Genomic DNA, 19,232 nt, shown 5'->3' with positions numbered 1-19,232 from the left:
ACAGTAGCCTCATTACTTCTGATGTGTTTAGGAATGAGATGCTGATGGAAAAAGAACCATGAAAAAGACACTACATCATACAACCAACTTAAGAGGCGAGAAAGTGACTGATTAAATGGAGAACCCTTGCATATGTGGCCAGAGGCTCCCCAAACACTGGCTGCTACCATCCCTCTAGTGATTCTAGACCAGGGTTTCCCTGATGACGAGGTCAAGCATGCAGGGCAGGCTGCAGAGCTGCACACATGCCCTTCCGGGTCAGGGTCGCGCTCCGCAGCAGGTGTCCAGGCACTGCTGGGCCAGCTGGGGTCTGTGTGCAGGGACACCGGGCAGGAGTGTCCGTGGATGGGGCACCCATGTCTCAGCAGACACACTGCCTGCTCTCCCGTGGCCACAGAGGGCACTGCTCCTTCAGCCCGAGGCCCAGATGGGGCAGAAACAGCAGAGCTGCAGCCCAGGAAGCAAGTTGCCCAGACCTGGAGACTGTGCATCTGACAACACAACCCGGTGAATGCCAAACGGCATTCCCGGTAGAAGCACAACTGAGATATTAGTGTCAAATACGCACCCATTGCATCTGCCCTCACATCAGTCAGACGCAGGTAAGATACTAGATGGAACGCTCTAGAAATTCCCCACAATACATGCTGAGATCACCAAGTAATCTGCCACGGAAGATTGTTAATGTAAAACCCAAACAGGTTTCTTGCTTAAAAATGTCCAACAGCCCGACCAGGCGGTGGCGCAGTGGATAGAGCGTTGGACTGGGATGCCGAGGACCCAGGTTCAAGACCCCAAGGTCGCCAGCTTGAGCGTGGGCTCATCTGGTTTGAGCAAAAGCTCACCAGCTTGGACCCAAGGTCGCTGGCTCGAGCAAGGGGTCACTCGGTCTGCTGAAGGCCCGCGGCCAAGGCACGTATGAGAAAGCAATCAATGAACAACTAAGGTGTCGCAACGCGCAATGAAAAACTAATGACTGCCTGACCTGTGGTGGTGCAGTGGATAAAGCGTCGACCTGGAAATGCTGAGGTCGCCGGTTCGAAACCCTGGGCTTGCCTGGTCAAGGCACATATGGGAGTTGATACTTCCAGCTCCTCCCCCCTTCTCTCTCTCTGTCTCTCCTATCTCCCACTGTCTCTCCCTCTCCTCTCTAAAATAAATAAATAAAAAAAATAAAAAATAAATAAAATAAAAAAAAAGAAAAACTAATGATTGATGCTTCTCATCTCTCCGTTCCTGTCTATACCTCTTTCTGACTCTCTGTCTCTGTAAAAAAAAAAAAAAATGTCCAACTGAACACAGAGCAACAAGGAAGCAAAGCGCTGACTTGGCTTAAAAGCTTCAGAGGACAAGTCTCTTCCCTAAAAATTGCAGAGGTCCCATAAACTCCTCTTAGTCGCTCTGAACTTGGGACTACATGGTCTCATGAACAGCCTTTGAGAATGCAACGTTCACACGTAGAGGAGATTGCACACAGGTGAGGCTATACCTAGTCGTCAGCCAGCCCACCAGTAATAAAACCACGTTAGCGCGGGCCAGCGGCAGGCCACACAGCAGTGGTACGTGTTGGGAAAACCCAAGTCTGTAACCACAGCAATAATACCGTCCTCCACGCCTGTTGTCTCAGCTGGCTCTTCAGTCTGAACATGTACAAAGTATTAGTGAAACGTCTTCACATAAATAGCAACTGCCTTCAGTTCCTCCACCGAAACCGAAACACACCAAAATCCTTCCTTTGTGTTACAGGACCAAGCGACACATGTTATTTCTGGACAAATACATTCAGTGACAATCAGGAGAAGGGATTCACCCTCCTTGCCTTAAAATAAGGCTGCCTTTTTTCTGCAGCGTCTCCTTCATCTGAAACCACAGGCTCTTTCTTCCAGACTATAAACCAGAGGTGGGAGCACTGCGCCTGTCTGCCACCCAAAAATGGGCTCACGTTACTCAGAGCACATGAACTTCTAAAATGAAGTGACAGTCATCCACACTTATTGGCAATAGATGAAACCTAATTACAGACTCCAAAAACTGTTCCGATCTCATCACAGGCATGAAACACGTTTCTTGAAAAGAATAATATTCCCAGTTTCAAGTGGTTACGGATAAAAAAAGTCAGTGAAGTGCATCCGAGGCACACTGAATCGGTGTGGGAGAAGCGTTCTGGAGAGGAGAGAGCCCTAACACAGACTCCCCCAACACCACGTTCACGGCGTCCACCTTGCGAGCAGGGAAGGAGTGGACAGGCTCTTCTGTTCAGAACCCACACATTCTGCAACTGCTGAAGGGACCTTTGCAGAAATTCAGCTTATTGTCTACAATTTTATGCCTCTCCCTCTGCCTCGTTTCCCTCCTCCAAACACACGTGACTCTGTGGGGGACTAGGCATTTAGGTTAATCGTGCAATGGGGTAGACGAGGAAGCGTCAGGGAAGCCTGAGCCGCAGTGCTGGCCTTCCCTGCCTGTACAGGGGAGCTGCCCACCGAGCCCCACCGGAGACGGTCTGAGCACAAGCGATTCCACGCTGGACCCCTTCCCTGCTCCTCTGAGAACAGTCTCAAAAGACCCGCAGATGGGACTGCTCAGTCCACAGAAGGTTTACTTTAAAATGAACTTACACGTGAGCGTAACAGGACTCGACTTACTGAGCCCATCTTGAGGCTGAGAATTCTTGCGCTGTGTGGAACCTCGGAAGGTGGGAGAACTCAGCCCGGAATCGGCATCATCACAGTGATGTCACTACCCTCCCCGCCAGCTGGGGGCAGTTCTTTTGCTCCATGTGACAGAAAGGTAAATATGTCCCCAGAGAAGCCTGGAGGGGGAATCTGAGTAGCTCTGAATCACCAGGAAAACCAAACACGAGGGAGGCTCCCGTTTGCGTGCCCACGTCTCACTCACCGTTGCAGTAGGGGTTGGACGGATTAAAGTTCATAGGAAACTCGTGCGACACCTGGAAGGAGGAGAGGGGGCTGATGAGGCGGGTCCTGCCTCTCTCGGAGGCCGACCGCAAAGACAGGGCTCCCTCTTACCTGCCACTGCGGGGGTATCTGAGCTCCAAAACCAAACGCTGGAAACATCTTATCACTAAAAAGAAAATTTGAAAAAGTAAAAGATTGGTTTTTTGTTTTTTTTCAGAATAGAAAGAGTTTTATCTTTACTCAAAACCAAATGAGCTTATTTTTTAAAATTTTTGAATCTTAAAACTAATACAAAGATACAAAAATGTCTCTCTACATATAGTTATAAAAATGGAGTCTATGCTCCTATTTTATAACATTCTTTTTTACTTACATATTATATATTTCGTTGAATAAATATGCAGATAAATCCACAAATCCCTAAAAACCACAAGTTTTTCCATCTATTTACAGCAAACTCATGTGGCCATAAACCCTGGGCCCCAATGACGTGGGGTTACTTGTAGCCACTGGCTATGAACATTCATACACCAGCCACAGAAATAGGTGCGAATGCCACACACAGAACTCCCATGTTTCTGAGCACCGTGAATCCACAGCGTCCTAGGAGGGCTGCACAGTGCCCCCACACTGACTCCCCCCGGGGGCCTGCCATTCAACCCACTGAGATGAACATGCCAATTTCCTACTGGGGAGGGACATCTTTCTCCACAGAAACTCTCAAAGGCTCTTCTTGCATTGAGGACAGAACCTATGTCACATGTGTCAAATCTTAAATAAAAATTCTTTCATGATTTCTGCCCCTTCACAGCCAGACTGTAAACAGCCCACGTGTATTTTCTGCGGGAAGGTTCAGGGCTGTCTTGGACGTTTCATGCTGAGTCTATCAGAAGTGTGCTGGGGCAGGATTTGACACAGAAGCCAGTGCCCCCAACAGTGTCCCTTTTCTGCCCCTTCGATGAGAGACCCCCCCAAACCAGAGCCCACTCGGCTCACCCCAGCTCCCCCGCCAGGGCGGTGGAGTGGAAGTCATCTGAACTAGGCCCCTGAGGGGATGCACACACAGCCCAGATCCCTCTTCTTCCACGACTAGAGGACCTAGGACCCACAGCAGCTGCCTGGACCTGGGGTGGCCACTATCGTCTAGGAAGGCAGAGTTTCCCCTCAGTCTGAGCTCCTCACTTCTACACAGGAATGTGAAAGGAACACAAGCACCTATCCGGTCAGCATGTTGCTTTTGGGTGTCTCCATTTCAGCAGTTTTGTCTGTCGTTTATACTGGAGTGTTCTAACCAAATTCAGCTCTTGTCCACTTTGACTGCTGTGACAGCCCCTTTCCCTGAAATGCCACCAGCCATATGCTAAGTTCTCATGCACACTTGGGTCTACTCCAAGGTCTAGTTTTAGTTCCATAATCTCCAGTCGTATGCCTTTAAAATGTTCTACTGTCTACTAGAACAAATTCCTGTTTCCTTTTCTTCCTGAAAAGCTTTTTGGCTATTCTGATTCATTTTTCCTTCTAGAAAATTTTAAGAATTATTTTGTCAGGATTCCATTGCAATTTTGATCAAACTTGATTAATTTAGGGAGACAGGTTATACCTTACATCATTATGACATCTAGAATTGTGGCTTATCTTCTCATTTAAACACGCTTCCTTCATTGTCCGAGTACAATTTGTCGTTGTCCCTCAGTAAAGACCCTAGACTTTCAACGAACCTCATTCTCAACTTCTACTGCATTCTGAATTGTGATCTTTTATCCCTCATGACTTCTTGAATCGGTTACCGCTGGTTAGTGAGAAATCGTTGATTTTTTTTATGTTGTATCTGACCACCCTTCTCTGAACTCTCACTGCTTTCTAGTATTTTGTTACTGGAGTGTCTCAGGTTTGCATTTGTTGGGCACAGGTCTGCTGAACTGGACATCTGAATCTGTCGTGGTCTGCTGCCTCGGGGAGAAGTGGCTGGTCCTCCTCTATTGTGGTATCCTGCCTCTTTGAGCCAACTTTTGTAAGTTAAACCTTCCTAAAAATGTTATACTTTAGTCCAGATTTCTAATGTAATAACAGTAAAGTTCAGAGTATCAACATATACATTTTTTTTTGTTTTTTTCCTGAATTTATGCCTATAATCTGTCTCATTCCAATGATGTTTTCTCTTTCATGGGGGTTGGTGTTGGCAATGATGTGCTTCAGTTTTGCTGAACTTGTGAAGAATCACCTCTTTCTTTTTTTTTTTGTATTTTTCTGAAGCTGGAAACGGGAAGAGACAGTCAGACAGACTCCCGCATGTGCCCGACCAGGATCCACCCAGCACATCCACCAGGGGCGATGTTCTGCCCACGACCAGAGCCACTCTAGCGCCTGGGGCAGAGGCCAAGGAGCCATCTCCAGTGCCCGGGCCATCTTTGCTCCAATGGAGCCTTGGCTGCGGGAGGGGAAGAGAGAGACAGAGAGGAAGGAGGGAGGGGTGGAGAAGCAAATGGGTGCTTCTCCTATGTGCCCTGGCCGGGAATCGAACCCGGGTCCCCCACACGCCAGGCCGACGCTCTACCGCTGAGCCAATCGGCCAGGGCCGAATCACCTCTTTCTTTAATTTAATAATTGGTGGCTTCTTTAGAACATTCCAAATCCTTACCCGCTGTGTTAGAGGAAGGAAGTTACCAGCTGAGGGGCTATGGACAAGGGCCAGCCCCACACCTGTTCTCTGCACAGTGCAGGTGATAATAGTGGCTTCCTCTCAGCAAGGACATGATCAGAGGAGATTACGTAGAAAGTGCTCTAAATCATCCACAACACAAAACAGCTGATACATATATGAATCTGCTATTACTATGATGACTTCATTTTTCTTCCCAGTATTTAATTTTATTGAAAAGCTAGTTCATTTATACACAATTCTTATTTAAAAATGAAACCATAAACCAGCCTTCTCCTGCCTTTCTTTAGTCATCTTGCACAATCTCCTCATTGCCCTCTATTTCTAATTTTTTAAAAAAAAGACTTTATTCATTCATTTTAGAGAGAAAGAGAGAGAAGGGAGAAGAAGCAGGAAGCACCAACTCCCATATGTGCCTACATCAGGCAAACCCAGGATTTCAAACCGGCGACCTCAGCATTCCAGGTTGACACTTTATCCACTGCACCACCACAGGTCAGGCACACCTTCTACTTCCAAAGAGCCGGGTAGGATGCTGTGGTCTGCTCTTTGACCTGAGAACCACCTAGGAATGTTTCCATTTCCACAGGTAAATGCTCTTCAGGTCTTCCTGTTGGGTTAACTTCTAGGTGGCATGGCAACGTTCTACTCTTTATATGAACCCCATTATGACGGTGTTACTTTGAAATTTTTTTTAACTCTTTTTCTGGATTCTGCCTTAAATTCTATGAGGCTGATACCAGGAATGCCACGTTTGCCTAAGGTTTGTTTGCATTTTTCTGAGAAAAGCCACTTCTTTAAATGTCATAACAGACTAATAAAAAGCAATATCAATAAGTAAAGGCTTTCATCACAAAGTAATAGGAAAAAACCAAATGGAATTCTATACTGTGTCCTAAGAGATCCAGAACAAAAAATGTAAAGTGCACATTTTTATTCTATTGTCTACTCCACCTTCAAAAGGACCTATTTAAATCTATTTAAAACCTATCCATGGAGAATTCATTCAAAATATTTTGTAGCAGTTAATTCAGGTTATCCTTTGACACTTGTTCAAAGTTGCCGTTAAGAAGATGATTTTCGGCCTAGCGTGCGGAGGACCCGGGTTCGATTCCCGGCCAGGGCACACAGGAGAAGCGCCCATTTGCTTCTCCACCCCTCCGCCGCGCTTTCCTCTCTGTCTCTCTCTTCCCCTCCCGCAGCCAAGGCTCCATTGGAGCAAAGATGGCCCGGGCGCTGGGGATGGCTCTGTGGCCTCTGCCCCAGGCGCTAGAGTGGCTCTGGTCGCAACATGGCGACGCCCAGGATGGGCAGAGCATCGCCCCCTGGTGGGCAGAGCGTCGCCCCTGGTGGGCAGAGCGTCGCCCCTGGTGGGCGTGCCGGGTGGATCCCGGTCGGGCGCATGTGGGAGTCTGTCTGACTGTCTCTCCCCGTTTCCAGCTTCAGAAAAATGAAAAAAAAAAAAAAAAAAAAAAAAAAGAAGATGATTTTATGATGGCTGCCAAGGAACTCAATGTGTTAAGAAATGGTGTCTGTGCACATGTAGCCCCATGTTCATTGCAGCACTGTTCACAGTGGCCAAGACATGGAAACAACCAAAAAGCCCTTCAATAGAAGACTGGATAAAGAAGATGTGGCACATATACACTATGGAATACTACTCAGCCATAAGAAATGATGACATCAGATCATTTACAGCAAAATGGTGGGATCTTGATAACATTATAAGGAGTGAAATAAGCAAATCAGAAAAAAACAAGAACTACATGATTCCATACATTGGTGGAACATAAAAATGAGACTAAGAGACATGGACAAGAGTGTGGTGGTTACCAAGGGTGGGGGGGGGAGGGAGGACATGGGAGGGAGGGAGGGAGAGAGTTAGGGGGAGGGGGAGGGGCACAGAGAACTAGATAGAGGGTGACGGAGGACAATCTGACTTTGGGCGAGGGGTGTGCAACATAATTTGATGACAAAATAACCTAGACATGTTTTCTTTGAATATATGTACCCTGATTTATTAATGTCATCCCATTACCATTAATAAAAATTTATTTAAAAAAAAAAAAAAAAAAAAAAAAAAAAAAAGAAATGGTGTCTGTGTTTATAGGATGTGTTGTCTGGACTGATATCACAGAGAGCTTCCCTAATGAGTGAGCCCTGTGGGAATAGGTCAGAGACAAGAGCCTGCGAACTGCAGTCGCTGTTCAGTCAGCACATTGCACAAATACGTCGTAAATGACCACCAATAGTAACCAGAGGTCGGAGGTGAACACTAAGACTGCCCCAAAAAGAAAGACAAGGTAAGACAAGAGAGATTTCAGGGAGAAAGCCACGCCCCCCGCATCCTACCCCACCACTCAATCACAGAGCAAGCTTATGAGACAGAAACCACCCTCCCGGAGCACGGAAAACACATCATACTCACGTGTCATAGTCCTGAATGACCAACCCCACCGACCAGATGGCGGTCAAATACTCATTCACACCGTTGGGGCTGATGTAATGGAGGGAGTCAGGAGACCGTGGGTCACCATTGGAGCCGGTGAAGTCCACCCCCACCTGCAATCACAGCCGCAGCCCTTACTAGTGAAGGCAGGACATCAGGAGAAGGGACACAGACATTCATCCTGAAGCCCGCCCTGTCTCCTCACAAACACCTGAGACCAAGGGTACTTCCACAGTCAAGTAACGTGAGTGTCAGCATGAAACAGCCAGCCGCTCCCATTGGCTAGACACCTGCCATCAGGAACGACTACCCCAGGACTTCAGACGCAGGGCTGTTCTTGTATGTCTGTCTGACTGGTCTGTCCATCACTGATCTCACTACAGGATAATCACTGCTCTGTATGTCTGATTCCCATCAGGAAGAAGGGACAGATTCCACTAGTACAGATAGGAGCTGCAGGGTGCACCTGTCTAAGGGGACCACACATGCTGCGTGTGTGAATGCTATCACCACGTCAGCTGTGCAGAAAGAGAAAAGCCACTGCAAAACGAAGTGCTCTTTCTGCAAAACTGACTGAAAAATTCAGTGAGTTACTTACAGTAAAATTCAGCTGACATCCTCCCATAATATAGTCAAGGAACGTGCATTCCACCGTGATCTAAAAGCAAACAGTGACGGGGAAAGTCAGACTCTGCCACTGCTCATGAGATGCCGAGCACTTGGGCAAACAATGTGAACACTTGATGAAACAAACAGAACAGAACAGGACATAAACGCCCGGAAGCCACCCCTGCAGCACCTGAGTTTAAGCCCCCGCCCTTACATGTCATGAATCTGGAAGATTTTACTTCAAGATAATTGTAGCAACGTTCAGATTACAACAATGGCCAAAGTTGAAATATATATACTTTATGTTTTAAGAAACTAACAATGAATCTAATATGTTGAGAGCTTTAATAAGCATAATAATCAAGATTTCTTAAAAACCCACTTGTTTAAGAAATCTCTTGGATTGGCCCCCCATTCACAACCTCCTTCCTGCCAGTGCAGTGGGAACAGAGCACGGGGCCTCACGTTTCCTGAGGTAATGAGAAACCTTAACATCCTTGCCCTTTGCTAAAATGCTGTCAAACCTTAGAAGCAAAGACACTTAAAAGACTTCTTTACTATTTCCTGTTCTGTTCTTTCCCCTGAAGCACCCAGGTGAGAGTGAAATCCTCAGCTTCGCTAAGTGCAGGTATGTCTGGTGGAAACGACGTCAATGGAAGACTGGAAATGACACCTCATGGAATAGAAGCCGGCCGGGTCCACTGACCTCACACTGCTTCACACTGACAATGCCTGAGTTCTTATAGCTTTTCTTCTTCTGCCTCTTTTTCTCATTTATGCATTCGAATTCAATCTGTAGGAAGAAAAGACAGCGTGTTCATTCTCACTGGTGATGTTAGAAATGCCGATGTGAATTTAAGTGAATGACTTTTTCTCCTAGAATCTAACCACCTACTGATGTAGGTCTGTTGCAAGATACAACTCTGAAACAATGACCTAATATGCTAAGTATGTAAAATAGTCAACATGACATATCCTTAAGGCGCTCCTAAAATTATGAACCTTGTAAAATAGCTCATAAATATAAATTTCCTTACAAAGTTTCTACGTAATAATTTTTGTTCTTTACAACGAGGAAATAAAATATTATTCCCAGTTGTTACTTTCAAAGAGAACAAAAATTGCTGCTTGGAAAAGCAGAAAAACCTACCGTCAGAACACAGAGATCTATGAAGCCCATTTCTGTGGTAAAACGCATCATCTTTCCACTGGAAATGCATGTTAGAAAAGATCTATTGTCCTCACTATACTTCCTCTGCCAGACAGACTGGTCTTCCTTTCCACCTCCTGTCCACCTGTCTGTCCATAAGGCTTGGCTCACGCCCTCCTCTGTGACATCATCTACCATTCTGGTCTTCTCGATCTTCACCCACCCACTAAACGTCTGAAGCCATATAAAACTGGCACACATACTTGGTATTGTTCTCAGTTGTTTCATTTCATTAGTTTTTTTTCTCATAGCTAGGATAAATTGACCTCCAAATTATACTTTCAAATTCTCACCATCTTACCTAACAAATAAGCACATGAGGAATAGTCAGTGGACACTTGGTGAGTCACCTCTTCTGGTTAATGGAAAGCAACTTACATACTCTACACAGAGGCATTACTAATTTCCTGAGAATCAGACGTTAAAAAGTACATTTGATACAATAATACAAAACAAAATGACGTTAAATTTCCTGAGGCTTCGGGGTCCCACCAGAGTCCTGGCCATCATTGTAAATATTAATTACTGAGCGTTTCGGGGCAGACGTGCTCTGACCAGAGCTCTCACTGGTGAGAGGCTGCTCCACCTCAGCACTCGCACCACGTGACCAAAGTCAGGCAGTGCTCTGGGCTCCCAGAACAGAGGTGACATACAGAGCTGCCTTCAAAGAACAGGAGTGAGCAAGCCTGTTAGCACGGCAACAAGAAAAACCTCATTCTGTCACGAGGTAGCTGGACTTGGAAAAACTTTACGTGATCCCTAAGATATTGTACTGGTAGCTGTTTTCTCATTATCTTCTATGAGCAGGTCATTTACTGACTGGAAAACAACGCACCCACCCCAGGAGAAAACAAGGCAGCCTACTGCACGTACTCCATTCCTTTAGGAGACCTGCGTTATTTGGAGTGTTTAGGCTTTCACCGTTTTCCATTTGTTCTGCCTTTAAAAAACAATCTTTAAATAGAATATTTGCAGCTGAAGTTTACTGCTATTTTAATTCAAAGTATGTTAAGTAGAAGCCAAGTCAATGTTTGCACTTAAACTGGCGGTGGGATGTGAAAAGCCCCTCCTCCATCCCACCAGCACCTCTGTCCTGGCTGCCACTAGTGCCCGGGCTTTGTGACCGCAGAGCAGGACGAACAACGTGACCCGCTAAAAATTCCCAACCCCCATGTTTGTTTAAAACTCATTTATCCCAGTTAGTTAAACCAAATGTCTCAGAAGTTTGGTTCATTTAGTTTTAAGTTTTGATCTAGAACGCTCAGCATCTTCTTCTGTATTAAGTCATGTCACCTATATGACCAGGGGAAACAAACCTTCTCACTGGCCACGCCCTCATGCCTGTGAAACCCCATTGCTGCATTCTCAAAAGCAAATGCTCCAGTATACATAAAACATGAGCGTGGTCCAGGTCTCTAAGCAGCTAATAAACATTCACATGGTTGTTATAAGTAAACTATAAAGAAAATAAGTTTCTCATTCAAACCAGAAAGGTAAGTAAGATGGAAGCCATTTGTAAGTTTTGCTTATAAAATTCCCTGCAACAGGTTTTAGCCACATTGGCTTAGAGACAGAAACGTTTCAGAGGCACTCTTAGAGATGGGCTGAGGTGCTACATAATAAAATGAACATAGTGAAGGCAGACGAGCAACCCTCACAGAACCAGTGCCATCGGGCAGCAGTGCTAGGTTCACTGACTTAAAGCCATCACCACACTTCCATCCTTCTTGTGGGTAAGGACAAAGCAGAGAGAAGAGCCAGAAGCAGGCTGCAGAAGCAGACAGAGAGCAAGCGCTGGCCAAGGACCTCAGCTGTTAGTGTCATCCCAATAGGACACAGCAGCAAGTTCAGTCCCTGGTGTGGGCTTACACAGGAAGTAAACAGCGAATGCATAATAGGTGAAACAACAAAATGATGTTTTTCTTCCCCCCCCCACTACTCTCTCTCTAAAATCAATAAATACATTTTTAAAAAATTTTAAGGTATATACAGTTCAAATTCAAGTATTTGTCCTGTGCTATAGACGTTAATGATCGTGCCCAATGAAATGCCAAATGCTTTAAAACTAAGGATTTTCAATCAAACCATATATGTTATCTGTAGCCAAGAAAACCAAACCTCTAAATGTTAACATAAACTCACACCCCAAGTATGAATTTTAGGTCATCTGTTACTAAACAAATGAATCCATAGACTTCTGAGCATCATCTAGTATAAAGCCTGCTGAACTGTTTGCTGTGCCAAGGGAAAGAATGAAATAGTAACTGTATGGCCAAACGGTCCAACATTTTCAAACAAAGATACAACTTACGGGGGAGTTCCTGGAGGCTTCCTTCAGTTTGGTCATGGTGGTCTGAAATGTCCCGATGAGATCATGTGACCCATCGTTATCATAATCATAACACTCTACCTAGAATTAAGTATAACAAAAATACATAAAAATCAACATAACTGTGTTTAAAAAAGGTTTTGCTGCAATCAATTGGACTTACCAAGAAGTGCCCTTTTCACTAAAGTGAGTGAAATGTTTAATGTGCAGGTAGTTCATAGAGATGAGGAACCAGCTTCCTTGGAGGGCAGTCTTGAAACCCTCCAGGACTCTAGCTCCCCTTGGGGTGGGTCTAGGACAGGGCACAGGCAGGTGAAAAACAAGGACTGTCCACATTCATTGAGCAGTTCCCAGTTCCCCTAGTGTGTCCCCAATGAGTGCTGATCAAGTCAAAGTGGATTACACTTCTTGCTCCTCCATGTCTTTGCCATGTTGACACTGCCCAGTGGTTAAAAGCCATCATCCGGAGGGTGAGAGGAAGCCCTGCGTGGTGCTGAAGCCGCATAATGAAACTCTAGAATGAAGGGACTGCCACCTGGTCAGGCTGGGCTTGTGAGGGGTTGGACATGAAGAGGTCGGGTCATGGCTCCGGCAAAGAAAAGGGAAACTGAGGAAGAAGTACTGAACCCTGTGCTTCCACGGAGGCAGCTGCAAGTCCTGCCTCCGCAACAGCTCTGTCAGTGCTCACTCGGTCTCAGCCCTGCAGGCAAGGAGCGGAGAGGGTGCGACTCGGACGCAGTGTGGTGCCAGGTGGGCAGGTGTCATGGAGAGTACACAGCCACGGAAATACCTGAATGTACGCTGCGGCGAGAGTTAAGGTGCTGTGAGCTGTTAGCAAGCAGAGTCCGTGGTGAACCACCACCATCTTCTCTGTGCTTTGTAATGCCAAAACAGATCGCCTCATCTCTGCGGACACTTACGTGCACCGCACACACCCGCCACTCAGGTTTGTCAGGTAGGCAGAGGAATTAAACAATCTTGGAAGAAATGTCTTGAGTGGGGCCCAACATAGTAAAGGAGAGCTGTGCTAGGGACACTGGAATCCTTCCAGAGCCCACGACTGAAGAGACAAGCCTAGAATTCAGGGGGGATCTGCATCCTCCACGTGCCATCCCGCTATGACCCTTCACAGAGCTGGGTGAGCCACCAAGCAGCAGGCTCCCAGCATTCCAGTGCACGAAATTAATACACTCCATGTGCTTCACCACGAGCTCCGAGATTCACACATCTCACCTGGTAAAGCAATTCTTTTTCTTCTCAGTTCTATAAGAAGTGAATTAGGTGCTTATCATAACAGGAAGTCTTTCATCCTTTACTTTATTCCCATTTTTATTCAGGAAGACTAAACATCGGTCAATTAGGAAAAACAAATGAGGTCTAGAATTGCAGTGACCAATTCTGACCATTTTGCTCTTGCCCTGTGTATGTGATGCTCAATTTTTTTTATTATTTTTTTAAGCAAACATAACCCTCAATATTTTATTGTCACATAATAAAACAAAATGCGAGGCTGGGAACTGGACCACCTGGCCCTGTCTCTTACCTCCTCCCAGTTCAGAATGCTTGCATCTCGACAGCCAGCACTGCCTTATGTGTGCTGCTGGGCTCAATGCGTTCAGACCTCAGCACAACCTGCTTTGTAGTTTTAGCATTTTACAGAAAATCGGATTAGTGTGCCCACCACAGCTACTCTGCTTCTTGTCATATCGCCACTGTCCCTGCCTTTCCTGTCCTGTGTCACTTTGTGGAGTTGATGCTTGCCCACTTCTTACAAAAGTCTGGTGGGTTATAGGAACTTTCACTGTGTTTGTAAGAGCGCTGTCGGCATGGAAAGGAAGCTGATGCTCACGTTTTAAAGCCGAAGCCCTTTATCTGACCCCTTAAGTGTCAAGGAAAAGAATATTGATGATTGAAATAATATTTTCTAGATGAACTAAAATTAAGAAAATGTCAAAAACAATCTTAACAATTTTATCTTAATAGGATTTTTAAAAATTATGGACAACAGAACTCTTCATTTTATTTTTGCATTCAGGAAACAATTGACACATAAGGCAAAAATCAAACTTTGATAATGCCAAGATTTTAATTAAATAAAGCTTAAGAAGAGCTAACACTGTTCATATGTTCAGTCTGCCTAAAACTTCAGGGAATGCAAAAACAGTTTTTGACTGTAATTTATGATAACTCACCATATTGTCCCATGGCAGGCAGATGTTTGGTGTTAAAGAAAAATGTGACATTCATAATGCTGGCATGTGTTCATATACCGTTTGAGCCAAGATGATGTAATGACTGTCATTTAATTTCTCTTCACAAGAATTCAGAAGCTAGGATGGTTGTCTGCTTTACACAGCAGCACCTGGGTGCTTGTGAAATTCAGACATAAGCATGTACACATTCGTGCACATGGATGCATGTCAGAATGCACGCACACACAGCACATCAGTGAAGGCACTCCCGTTTTAGACAGGTGGGGGCATGCATGATTATTTCTCATTTGCTGCATGTCATGAAAATAATACGCATGCTGAGTGACACACTGCATGTTCCCATGGCTGCAGAGAAACCGCCAAGACTCTAACTCCACCCTCTGCTCTTACCTCTCCACACACCTGAGCAATCTCCCCAGAGCAGGAGAGTCACAGATGCGTGAGTTCTGACACTGCAAAGACACACAGACAGTGAGGATGTGGCAAACCAAGCTGTGTGTCATTGAAACAAACGAAGGCGCGTTTCAGAATGGAAGGCATTCATCAGAGTAAGCTCAGAAAACCAGTGTACTTACTATAATAAAATACCCTGTAGGCAAGCCACGTGTGCAGGAAAAGTTTAAGAAAGAGTGTTTCATTGTTAACATGTAATTACAGTCACACAGCTTTGATTTAGGCATGGTTTTCAGCTTCTCTTGCTTCTTAGAGCTAATGAAGATTCAACTTACTACCTTTAATGTGAAAAGCAAAAGCTCCAGATTTAGTATAATACAATGCAAACTTTCTTTTGATATGCATTTATTTAAGCCAAACTGATGACACAAGCTGGGAAGCAAGATTTTATATGCTCTCAAAGGTAATTTTCTTTTTTAGTCAGAAAGAAAGACAGACAGAAACAGACAGGAAGGGAGAGAGGTGAGAAGCATCAACTCATAGTTGAGGCACCTTAGTTGTTCGTTGACTGTTTCTCAAATGTGCTTTGACCGGGGGATGGGGACGCTGGGGGAGCTCGGCCAAACCAGTGATCCCTTGCTCAAACCAGCGAACTTGGGCTCAAGCCAGTGGCCTTGGCTTTTCAGTGACCTTTGGGCTCAAGCCTGCGACTATGTCTATGATCCCACATTCAAGCTGGTGAGCCTGCGCTCAAGCTGGCGACCTCGGGATTTCAAACCTGGGTCCTCAGAGTCCCAGGTTGATGCTCTATCCACAGTGGCACCACCTGGTCAGGCTCAAAGGTAATTTTTAAAGCAACTTTTCTATTTATTTTGTACTATACGTGCCTCAGTGGCATGTGGATTGTTTTGAGCTCAAGGCAGCCTAGACCTTATGGGCTCAAGAGAAACTAATACTCACTATCTGGAAGAATTTAAATTATGAGCCTGGCTCATGACAAGAGTTGTCACCAGCAGTGACTGTGTATCTGTCTCTGTGGCAGAGCAAACTCATAACCACTGAACACATGCTCTCCCTGCACTGACCTCCTGGCCTTCCAAGGTGTCTTACATCATCTTGAGCTAAGGATGTCTTCTAGACCTGTTTCCCTTTGTGTGTCTGACTCTCTCATGTAGGAGAGGTTCCCCTATGTATGTACGTAATTATATTTGGTCAGTTTCTCACGCTCATTTGTACATACATACGTAATTAAATTTGGTCAGTTTCTCATGCTCATTTGTCTTGTGGCTGAATGTCAGACCAGTCGAAAGAACCTTGAAAGGAGAGAAAGTTTGTTCCTCCTCTCTCCCCAGGACCTAGACTCTTACTGCTCTTGGACATACCACACAACTCATACTGATATTAATTTTTAAAGTCCTCTGCAAACTGAGGACAAATTTTCATAGATCTAAGAAATGAAGCAGTTTTCAGTAATAGTAGCATCTGTACTGTTAGTTTATAAAACTTTCATTTTCACTACCTTAATCTTAACTATTTTTGTAGTACAGACATTATTTTCTCTGTTTTATAAGTAAAGACGTTAGATGACCTGCCCAACCAAGATCCCTCAGCGGCTTAAAGGGCTGAATTAAGTCTTAGGCTGTGGTCTGATCGAAATCCTATGCCTGTTCCATGCCTTCAACCTTTCCACTTCACCACATTAATGACAAAAACAAAAACAACCTCTGTGTCAGTCTGCTGTCATCAGAGTATAAGAAAAGGTTTCTCTCTGAAATCTTATGTCAAGAAGTGACTCTCGGGTGAAAATGTCTTTAAAATAATATGTAGTTTTGATAAATGGTTATAAATAAGAACATTTAAAAAAAATACTTAGGCTGCTGCTGCTCCCTCTGCCACTCTGCGGCCCTGTCCATTTGAAACAAAAGGCATCTCCAGTTGTCAGGGCGTGACGGAGAAGCTGCCACCCCGTGATCTCCACTGCGCTGGGGGCAGGAGAAAGCTCTGGGTCCTTAGTGAGAGTGACGTCTGCCTTTATCCACAAGGGACATACCAAAGGCAAAGAGGGTAGCTGAGAGTTCCTATTGTTAGAGCAAAACAATCTTTTTAAAAGAAATAAAAACTTAAATTGGGCATTTTATTTTAAAATGTAAAGGGTAGCCTAACTAGGCGGTGGCACAGTGGATAGAGCGTCCGACTGGAATGCAGAGGACCCAGGTTCGAAACCCCGAGGTCGTCCAGCTTGAGCACGGGCTTAGCTGGTTTGAGCGCAGCTTACCAGTTTGAGCCCAAGGTCGCTGGCTTGAGCAAGGGGTCACTCACTCTGCTGTAGCCCCCCAGTCAAGTCACCTATGAGAAAGCAATCAATGAACAACTAAGGTACTGCTACAAAGAATTGATGCTTCTTATCTCTGTCTCTGTCTGTCTGTCCCTATCTGTCCCTCTCTTTGTCTCTCTCTGTCTCTGTCACAAAAAAAGGGTAAAATAAAAATCACAACATTTGATTCAGCATGAGGTCAACCCTCAGTCAAACATGTTGCCTCTTCAAACTATCTACTGGTGACGTTCCTAAACGTGAGCAAAACTGAAGCCTACCAGTCCCTATTAGAGCACTTACTCTCCTTTTAACACCATCTATCGTATTTCCCCATATATAAGACACACATTTTTCAAAAAACTTGGGGTCCAAAAACTGGGTACGTCTTATACAGTAGTTGCAGATTTTTTTACTTCCATTTCCCGTGCTTGTTTTTACGCTCATTGTTAAAGACAGTGATTCGTCATCAGACACAGATGAAGACAAGCTAATGAATGGGAGTTTGGGCAGTGATGAGGAGTTGTATGAATTTTATGATGAATAAAACTTGAGTTCAATAACTTTATGTAATACATTTTTTTTTTCAAATGTCAGGCCCCAAGATTAAGGTGCGTCTTATACAGAGGGAAATATGGTAACCAATTAAGTTTATAAAAGAGACAAGTTTTTCTGTCTTTGTAATTTTGAATTACCTTAATAGTTTTATCCATATCTCCGTAGCACAGAGAGTTGAGGGAGATTTTAAAAGGCCTCCAAACGGGGTTCAGGTTGTTTTTGATAACCTGTGAAAACAGAGATTCAGAGACGTGTCAGGAAAGCATTCAGTTCGGTCATTCTGCTCTCGCCTTGCCCAGGTCTTTCTAAGCTCAAGCCGACCGTCCTTCGCCTCTTCAGCCCCTCAGCCGTTTTACTGCAAACCTAGCCAGGACAATATCATACAACTGTTACGTGAAAAGTGCGGTAGACGGTCTCGTTGTGACACATGTGAGGAAAGGAAAAAACTACCCTTAGAAACTAGACTGTCGATTATGTCAGAAGACATAATCTTCCCCACCAGGGCACAGAGCACAGAGCACTCAGATGTGGAACAAGGAGGTCCCAGAAATACCCGTGCTGGGATGGATCTGAATTAAAGAAGAGTCTTATGTTCATAATGAAACATTTTATAGATATAATAAGCAGATATAAATAAAGATACACATTTCCCATTTGTGTCCACTGATAAGGCCTAAATGTAATGACACCCCAGAAGCAGCCAGAACATCTGGCCCTCGGGTCTTGGTGTATAAATGCCAACATCCTCTGAAAGGAAACGGGCTGCTTTAGAGAGATGGGTCATTTCAGACCTGGCACAGGATGGGCACTGGCTGAACTGAGGCTACAGCACAAAATAAGACAACACTGAAAGACTTAAAGACAAGGGGTCATGGTCATGGTCATGGTCATGGTCGAGGTCATGGTAAAAGCTAGGGGCCGTGTGAAGGCATTCCCCCAGCCAAATCTGGATTAGTTTCAGCAGCAAAAAGGGCGATGATAACAAATTATACAAAATGGACCCACTGTGTTACCATCCATGAGTCCATGATGACACTAAAACTCAGAGGAGAAAGTAAGAGGAGCATGCGCTAACACACGGAAGGGACAGAGATCTGGTGCAGAATCACTGTGTCATAGCCCAATATAATAAGTGGTTCAGGCTTGGGTCGTCCAGAGATGCAGACACCAGCAGGTGATGAAATGCAAGAGAACAGTCTCAACTAGTCACACCACAGACTACTCATCAATTACAAAGGGAGAACGGGACTTTATCTTGGTAGATCTGGTGGTCACCAGCGTGACCGCGTGACCATGGTTGGCGTCCTCAGTACTGGGCAGCCTGACAGCGTGCAGAGCCAGATACGAACATGATGTCCCTGGTGGCCATGGCTGAGCTGGATCTAGCTGTGAGGGCACAGAAGACTCCAGGGTTGGACATGCGGTTCTTGAATGTCCAACCGCAATTCAAGACATTCAATGTCCAACCGAATGTCCAATGTCAATTCAAGACAATTGATGGCTGGAAGGTATAGAGAGGCAGGAAAACAGTCCCATACCGGGAACATAATGGCCCAATGAAAAATGTGAACCTTGACTGGTCC

At 45.0% G+C, this 19,232-nt stretch overlaps 1 protein-coding gene across 2 annotated transcripts in view; it reads right to left on the bottom strand.

The window, feature by feature from the left end:
- Positions 1–19,232, bottom strand: part of CPNE3 (copine 3) — a 51,036-nt gene that overhangs the window by 5,497 nt on the left and 26,307 nt on the right. For both annotated transcript variants that reach the window (XM_066266465.1, XM_066266466.1), the window contains exons 7-13: positions 17,787–17,876; positions 12,157–12,255; positions 9,342–9,428; positions 8,625–8,684; positions 8,006–8,139; positions 3,030–3,084; positions 2,899–2,950 (exon numbers count right to left, since the gene is read on the bottom strand). In XM_066266465.1, coding sequence (XP_066122562.1) covers positions 2,899–2,950; positions 3,030–3,084; positions 8,006–8,139; positions 8,625–8,684; positions 9,342–9,428; positions 12,157–12,255; positions 17,787–17,876 — 577 coding nt within the window. The remainder of the gene's footprint in view (positions 1–2,898; positions 2,951–3,029; positions 3,085–8,005; positions 8,140–8,624; positions 8,685–9,341; positions 9,429–12,156; positions 12,256–17,786; positions 17,877–19,232) is intronic.

Source organism: Saccopteryx bilineata, chromosome 3, assembly GCF_036850765.1.
Source record: "Saccopteryx bilineata isolate mSacBil1 chromosome 3, mSacBil1_pri_phased_curated, whole genome shotgun sequence".
Taxonomy (NCBI): Eukaryota; Metazoa; Chordata; class Mammalia; order Chiroptera; family Emballonuridae; genus Saccopteryx; species Saccopteryx bilineata.
The sequence above is the reverse complement of the archived record's forward strand: the minus strand, read 5'-3'. Positions and strand labels throughout refer to the sequence as shown.